This window comes from Anguilla anguilla, chromosome 15 (assembly GCF_013347855.1).
Source record: "Anguilla anguilla isolate fAngAng1 chromosome 15, fAngAng1.pri, whole genome shotgun sequence".
Taxonomy (NCBI): domain Eukaryota; kingdom Metazoa; phylum Chordata; class Actinopteri; order Anguilliformes; family Anguillidae; genus Anguilla; species Anguilla anguilla.
Genome location: NC_049215.1, coordinates 2,634,965 through 2,642,915, shown reverse-complemented (window position 1 = coordinate 2,642,915; position 7,951 = coordinate 2,634,965). Strand labels below are relative to the sequence as shown.

At 46.2% G+C, this 7,951-nt stretch overlaps 1 protein-coding gene across 5 annotated transcripts in view; it reads right to left on the bottom strand.

The window, feature by feature from the left end:
• Positions 1-3,856: 3,856 nt before the first annotated feature.
• The window catches only part of slc4a3 (solute carrier family 4 member 3), a 75,362-nt gene continuing 71,267 nt past the window's right edge, over positions 3,857-7,951 (bottom strand). For all 5 annotated transcript variants that reach the window (XM_035394425.1, XM_035394420.1, XM_035394421.1 and 2 more), the window contains 4 exons: positions 6,754-7,007; positions 5,771-5,940; positions 5,032-5,205; positions 3,857-4,230 (listed from right to left, as the gene is read on the bottom strand). In XM_035394425.1, coding sequence (XP_035250316.1) covers positions 4,153-4,230; positions 5,032-5,205; positions 5,771-5,940; positions 6,754-7,007 — 676 coding nt within the window. In that variant the 3' untranslated portion in view covers positions 3,857-4,152. The remainder of the gene's footprint in view (positions 4,231-5,031; positions 5,206-5,770; positions 5,941-6,753; positions 7,008-7,951) is intronic.

The window sequence follows — 7,951 nt, the reverse complement described above, 5'->3', positions numbered from 1 at the left end:
AGAGAATGGATGCTACCGGTTTACTGGTTTACTGTACTATCACCATTAATGTGCTTTTAAAATTTGTTTCATTTTACGACTCTCATGTTTAAGAAACCAGGCAAAGGATGTGGCAGAATTTCAGTGTCTAGGACAATAAGAGTGGAATTTTGTTAGGTCTGGACAGACATTTGGCTTTCCTGTGAGCGCTCAGCCCTGCTAGTGCTGGTGCACGTGTCGGGCTGTCCTCCACAGGGGAGCACGTGCACTCTCGCACAGAAAAAGAAAACAACCTTTTGGTTTCCGACAAGGAGAGAGAGAGAGAGCTTTCACCTCTGCAATTTCCCAATTTTGGGCAGCAACATGTCTGCTGCCATGGTAACTGCCAACACTGCTTCAGACGTGTCCTTCTCTCCGTGACCGTTTGTTGTTCTCCCTGGCGAAAGCGCCCGTTCGAATGATCCTTCTGTGTCAGGTCTGGGATCATAGAGATTGAAGTCATTCCTCGTGAGAACGCGAAGCGTTGAGCCAGTGCCCGAGCACACCCAGATTCATTTGGTACTGTTTAGCCTGACATTTGAGCACACACGCTGTCGCATTAAAGAGATGTGGAAACCATGAAAACACCCCAGAGGAGGCTTACAAAACAATGCCTGCCTAACCTCACACATACATTTAGAATGCCACGAAACTCTGGTTTCGCTTAAAAAGGGAAACCGATGTATCTGAACCAGTTCTGCTCTCGTCTATCATGTTAACTGAATGCACAGTGATATTCGATTTAATGTGCTATTTTTTGTTTTTGTTTTCCATGGAGATGAACGCACTGGGTTTTTGTTTGCGTGCAGATGTCTTTTAAGGGGCATTAAATGCAGCGGTTAATTCAATCGCGATTTTTCACAGCGCTTCAAATTGAGAAGCATTCGTTCAAAAAATAAGAGCGATTGCACTCCTCTCCCCACAGAAACCGTGAGGACTGAATGCGTATATTATCTCTCTGAAGAATGGAAAATGAATAAAATCCTAAAAAAAAGCGGTGGCTTATAGCCTGGTGCACCTCTAGTGGTGGAAATGTGAATTACAAGCCACCGCATCGTTCTGTAAACTGATTCTCGAAAAGAGAATAAACCGTTCCTTCAGAGAATCCGCCTAAGTCGGATCTAAATAAACAGAGCTGTCCTACGCACATTTAGTTTGGCAGACGCAGTAACTGAACGGGCCGAGTCAGCCTCTCTCTTTGTGGTCCTTTCTTCTGACGGGTCTCGCACAGTGGAGGACAACACAATACGTTCAACAGGATCTGTAAGATACTTTTGGCACGGGCAGCGACTTCTGTGATCAGCTGGCACGGCTTAAGATGAGCAGCAGTGAGAAACTGCTCCCAGCCACATCACAACATTATGGCAAGGTTGCAGTGACATTGTGGCCGAGAAGCGTGGGACGTCGTGTCCAGTGATGTATTTTCGTTTAAATCTTGGGGAAAGTTGGGGGATTGTTGTGTCTAGTGATGTATTTTTATGTAAATCTTGGGGAAAGTTAGGAAATTGTTGTGTCCAGTGATGTATTTTCATTTAAATCTTGGTAAGTTATGGGATCATTGTGTCTTGTGATGTTTCTGTGTTTAAATGTTGGTAAAAGTTATGGGATCGTTGTGACTTGTGATGTATTTGGATCGCAAACACATCCTTAAAACTTTTTTTTTTCTGCTCGAATAAAGCACAGCTGTATTCTGTACTTATCTAAAGCACAAAGTTATGATTCGGCGTGATTACATGTTAATGTTGTGAAAATGCCACATCCTCAGACAACCCTGCAGCAGTGCGATGTTCTGTGCTAGCAGGAGGTTATGTTGGGAAAGCGGCTGGTTCTATTTTCATGTCTTATTCCACTAAGTCTCACATACAACAGTGTCCCACTCACCACAGGTCAGAGCTACAGACTGACCCTTCTTCACTTCATGAATTCATTAAGGACAGAGTTAACGCTATGTAGGGTAACAACTCAACCTACAGCAAAACATTCAGCCAAGGCGCTGTCTCAAAACGTCAATCATTTAAGGCAGAACTACTTTTCGCAAGAACTTCACACAATATATCTTTTTTTTATCCAAACTACAATAAAATGAATCTACTGCATACTACATTTAACTGTAATAAGTAATCCTCTTGGAATATAGTTTACTTATTGGGGTGTTTGCTAGGAGTCACACGGTTGTGTTGTAGAGTGAACTGCCCTCCATGTTAACTGGGTTTGCTTGAGTCATAGTGTCAAAGTGGCCAAATATACTGAATATACACAGCTACTAGTCAGAAGCAAAAAATCGATGAGCATTACACTATTTACAATCTACAGGGCAGATTTATTTGACAGACTTTCTCCAAAGCACAATGTACAGCGTATAGCAGCGTGTGGCAGGGAGAATGCCTTGTCGGTTTTATTTATTTAGAAAATTACCGGAGCGTGGTTGTGTATAAAACAAAGCTTCAATCAAAGTTTCACTGACCTGCAGAAGTGACAGTATGAAAAGTAGGTTCTCAGTCGACACATTCACCCTTAAAAAAGCTTCCAGAGGAGAGGGGACACTACAGAGGTTTAGATTAATGTATACTATTCAGGCCAGTGCCACACTAGTTACGTGAGTTACGTGTTCTGTCAAGTCCTGCAGTCCTGTGACTGTTCAACTTCACTTCTGCGCTGCATAATTTGTTTTTTAGTCAACGCACTACATTCTTAGATTCCTGACCAAAAAAACAAGATTCAATTATTTCCCCCTAAAAGAAAACAAGATTCAAATTTCCCCCCCAAAAACTATTTTTCCTCAAAGGTAAAATAATGGTTCTAATGTTACTAGAAAGGAAAATACATTTTAGACATGTCTAAGCTCCCATAATTCCAAGCGCTTAGCTCTGAGGAGATGCATTTTACAATCTTTACAAGACTGAAAATAACACAAGCACATGTGCCTTGTTAATGGTACTGATTGGGCCTCTAGTCCAGTCATTTTCCTGGCAATTTCAAGTATCACCTATTAAGCACGTGTCCATACAACTTTTTAAACATATAAAATACAGGGGGGTTTCAGATATACACCCACACGTCATTACCATGGCTTCAAACTACATCAGAATTTCACAAATTACTAGCCTGGTGTAAAGGCAAAAGAATGGTAAAACTTCATTTTAGTGGTCACATTTGACATATCAAAACAGGTTATGTGTAATGGAAACCAATCATGCAGGGACTCCGCTATCAAGAGTCCGATGTCTACATCCAAAAAAGTCATAATTATAATATTCATCTGATCTGTACATAGTAAAATCTGTCTCATAAAAATATCTCTCTATAAAACATGCGGTTTTTCAGTGCATTGCTTTGGGGTAGTCGAAAAAAAGGAGGAGGAGAGGAGGACCGGGAGCCGCTGTGTGCGCGTGGATCGCGGTCCTGAAAGCTGGGGTGCTGCGCTGCGCCGGGCGCTCGTAACAACCTGGCTCCAGAGGTAAGAGAAATGCGCGGCCCGCTAACCCCGCTAACCCCGCTGACTCCCGGGGCGCCGTATCCCCTGGTTACGGCGCGGCCGCGGCCACTGAAGTGAAGCATTACCGCGTCGTTCCGAAACCCCCCCGCCTGTGCCGTGACGAGAGTCCTCAGAGTGCTCAGAGCGTGCGCGGGGCCTACCGTCTCTCACGCTATACCCACAATGCACCTGTGCTCGTTACCCACACGCCACCCTCTCCCGTACGTCCGTCACTAAGGGACCGGAAACACGCCCTAGCCTCTAAAACACAAGAAGGAGTTCAGTATAAATACTAAAAAAAAAAAAAGAAAGCCACCCATGTCTTGCACCTTGTGAAGCACAGAGTAGATGGTCACATTTTTGTTGAACCGGACAGAAATGAAACGAACAAAATGAATGGAGGAAGGAGTGTACCTCCCTCAAGGACCCGTGTGTCACAGAACAACTCTCGCATACAGAAACACGACCGTATAAATAAAAATACCCCGATACTCCGAACTCACGCCAACACGCGCGCAGCACAATAGGTTAGTCAGCGTGCTACACTCCATCGCAGGCAGACTCACACCCGCCCCACACCCAGTAAGTGCTCCGCCCTTCCCCACCCTGTTCAGCGTTTGCGTTGTTGGCTTTCTCAGGGTGCGCCTCCCGCGTGGTTTTTATACATTCATGTGCAGCTCGTTGTACTCGTCCCTGCCGTCTTCGTCAAAATTAGGAGACTCTTCCTCACAGTCCAGCTGAAAGAGGAGAAAAGGGACGTTCTCATCATCTGACGCTCAGGTCATCGGTTCCCATGCGTTTCCTCAGTGAACTCACGCGCGCTATCGATAACAGAAATGTTATGTTTATAGTGTGGTGAATAGCAGTGACTGTAATGCAGCGGAGGATTCTGGGTGTAGTGCAGTGGAGGACTCTGGGTGTAATGCAGGGGAGGACTCTGGGTGTAATGCAGTGGAGGATTCTGGGTGTAATGCAGGGGAGGACTCTGGGTGTAATGCAGTGGAGGACTCTGGGTGTAATGCAGTGGAGGATTCTGGGTGTAATGCAGTGGAGGATTCTGGGTGTAATGCAGTGGAGGACTCTGGGTGTAATGCAGCGGAGGACTCTGGGTGTAATGCAGCGAAGGATTCTGGGTGTAATGCAGTGGAGGACTCTGGGTGTAATGCAGTGGAGGATTCTGGGTGTAATGCAGCGGAGGATTCTGGGTGTAATGCAGTGGAGGACTCTGGGTGTAATGCAGCGGAGGATTCTGGGTGTAATGCAGTGGAGGATTCTGGGTGTAATGCAGCGGAGGATTCTGGGTGTAATGCAGTGGAGGACTCTGGGTGTAATGCAGCGGAGGATTCTGGGTGTAATGCAGTGGAGGACTCTGGGTGTAATGCAGCGGAGGATTCTGGGTGTAATGCAGTGGAGGACTCTGGGTGTAATGCAGTGGAGGACTCTGGGTGTAATGCAGCGGAGGATTCTGGGTGTACTGCAGCGGAGGACTCTGGGTGTAATGCAGTGGAGGACTTTGGGTAAGGGCGGGACGCACGCACCGCTTTGAGCTCACGCTCCTCAAAGATGCGGGAGAGGACGAGGCGGCGGAGCGGGACGGTGAGGATGAGGATGAAGGGGAAGGCCAGCGAGGCCACGGTCGACTTGACCACCCACAGCAGCACGATGCAGAGCAGCTGGATCATGGTGAACATGTTCATGCGCCAGGTCTTCACCTACAGGTAACACACACACATAAATATACACATGCACACGCACAAGCACACACACAAGCACACAACACAGCCCACACATACAAACAAGTGCACGCGCACAGCACACACACACACGTACACAAAGACACAGACACACACACACGCACACACACGTATACATACACACACACACACACACAGAAGTGCACATGTAGACACACATAATTTCAATTACAGGTCTTCCATGAATCCATTTTTGAACACTGCCCTGTTAGGTTAACCTCCATTAAGTAGGATCTGTTAGCCAACAAGATGCATTTAGTGCCATCTAGCGGGTACTGTTCATTCCTACTGTAAGTTTCAGTCAACATCCACTGTTCACCTGAATCCATAAACTTTAAACACTTCCAGTAATGACTAAGAGTTACCTGCACTGGAACAAGGGCGTCTATCCAACACAGATTGCGGCAGACATGATTCATACACAACCAAGGCACGGTAAAAGAGCACAGCTGCCATAGGGAGCTTGTAGGGTTCATTTTGCGTTTTTACCACAGTCTGTAACGGAAGCCGGCGGCAGGGTTACCTTGGTGACGTAGATGTGGTCGGGATGGTGCTTGGCGGGCGTGACCATGAGCATGATGCGCTCGTAGAGCTGGATCCCGGTGAGCGAGGTCACGCCCATGTAGAGGAAGATCCCGAACAGCACGGCCAGGGGGATGGTGCGGAGCACGTCCGTCATCACGATGGACATGCCTGCAGAGAGAGAGAGAGAGAGAGAGAGAGAGAGGGAGAGGGAGAGGGAGAGAGAGAGAGAGAGAGAAAGAGAGAGCTCGTTAGGAGCTAACAGAGCCCTCTCCTCTCCTTCACAAGTTCCTCCCGTATGTTCATTTTTCATTATTCCTTCATTAAGATCGGGTTGTTTTGGTATTATGAGAATACAGTAAAAACGAGCCGGGTCAGACAGCCAGGAACTCAGCAAGAGCGAATGCAGCCAGTTCCACAGGCTCATAAAAATCCTGACTGAAACTGACGAGTTCACATCCAAAATATTTTTTTTTTTTCCTAAAAACTGGCCATTTTAGCATTAACAACTGCAGTGAACTTATAAAACAGCACCTCACAACTGTAATGGCAGCCAAAGAGGGAGAAAATCCTCCTCATCCAGGAGTAACAGAACACCCATCGTACCCACGAGCAGAGTAACAGAACACCCATCGTACCCACGAGCAGAGTAACAGAACTCCCATCTTACCCACGAGCAGAGTAACAGAACACCCATCTTACCCAGGAGCAGAGTAACAGAACTCCCATCTTGTCCACGAGCAGAGTAATAGAACTCCCATCTTACCCAGAGTAACAGAACTCCCATCTTACTCACGAGCAGAGTAACAGAACTCCCATCTTATCCACGGGCAGAGTAACAAAACTCCCATCTTACCCACGAGCAGAGTAACAGAACTCCCATCTTACGCACGAGCAGAGTAACAGAACTCCCATCTTACCCACGAGCAGAGTAACAGAACTCCCATCTTACCCAACAACAGATTAACAGAACTCCCATCTTACCCACGAGCACAGCGACCAGCATGCCGGTCACCCGCTGCTCCTTGACCTCCTGAATCATGGGCTTCTCCCCCGGGGCGGTGGCCTTGCTCATGACGGTCAGCGCGTTGACGTGGGTGACGGAGCGCACGGTGGCGGCGGTCAGCCAGGGCAGGCCGAAGAGCGGGCAGAGGGCGCCCAGAAAGACGATGAGGAGCAGGTCCAGGTGGAACCCCGAGCCTTTCACCAGCCGACGCTCTTTCTTACACACTATCAGCCTGGAGCAGAACATTAACACTCTTTTTATGCACTATCAGCCTGGAACAGAACATTAACGCTCTTTATACGCACTATCAGCCTGGAGCAGAACAGAACATTAACGCTCTGTTTACACACTATCAGCCTCAAAAAAACAGAACATTAACGCTCTATTTACACACTATCAGACTGGAGCATAACAGAACATTAACGCTCTTTTTACACACTATCAACCTGGAGCAGAAAAGAACATTAACACTCTTTTTACACACTATCAGCCTGGAGAAGAACAGAACATTAACACTCTTTTTACACACTATCAGTCCGGAGCAGAACAGAACATTAACTAGCTGTTTATCTGTACACTCTGGTTTGGCTTCACAGGGGAATTTTTTTCTTTGCTTTGGAACTCATTTTTTTGCTTTACACAATTTCCACACCTACCACAGGGTTCAAAAGCAACCCAAAGTACCCCAAAGAAGCCACGCCAAAGCGCACAGTTTTCTAAGACAGCGGAAACAGAATGGAAGGTGCACGGAAACGGAAACATTTCACAAACAAATAAAAGTCAACCAGATTTCTTTCTGGGGACGTGTCACCACTACAGGTTTCCAGAGATCTGATTCTGCCAAGATATAGGAATCAGGAAGTCACACATATCTGTAAATAGCTAACTAACAAACCAATGAAAGTGCAGGACATAAAAATAGTAGTAACAGTAAACACTAGTAACAGCGATAACACAAAACTACAACATAACTAACAACATAACAAAACTAATATAAAATATATTATACATATATATTTTATATATTATAAAACTATAACATATATATTGGTGTTAAGCACCAAGGCAAGCGTGAGGGAGGGACTGAGGACGTACTTCTGTAATCGGAAAACGGGACTGAGGGTACAGTGTTGGGAAGTATGCTGTAGGTTGGGCTAGCAAACCTATGATAAACGC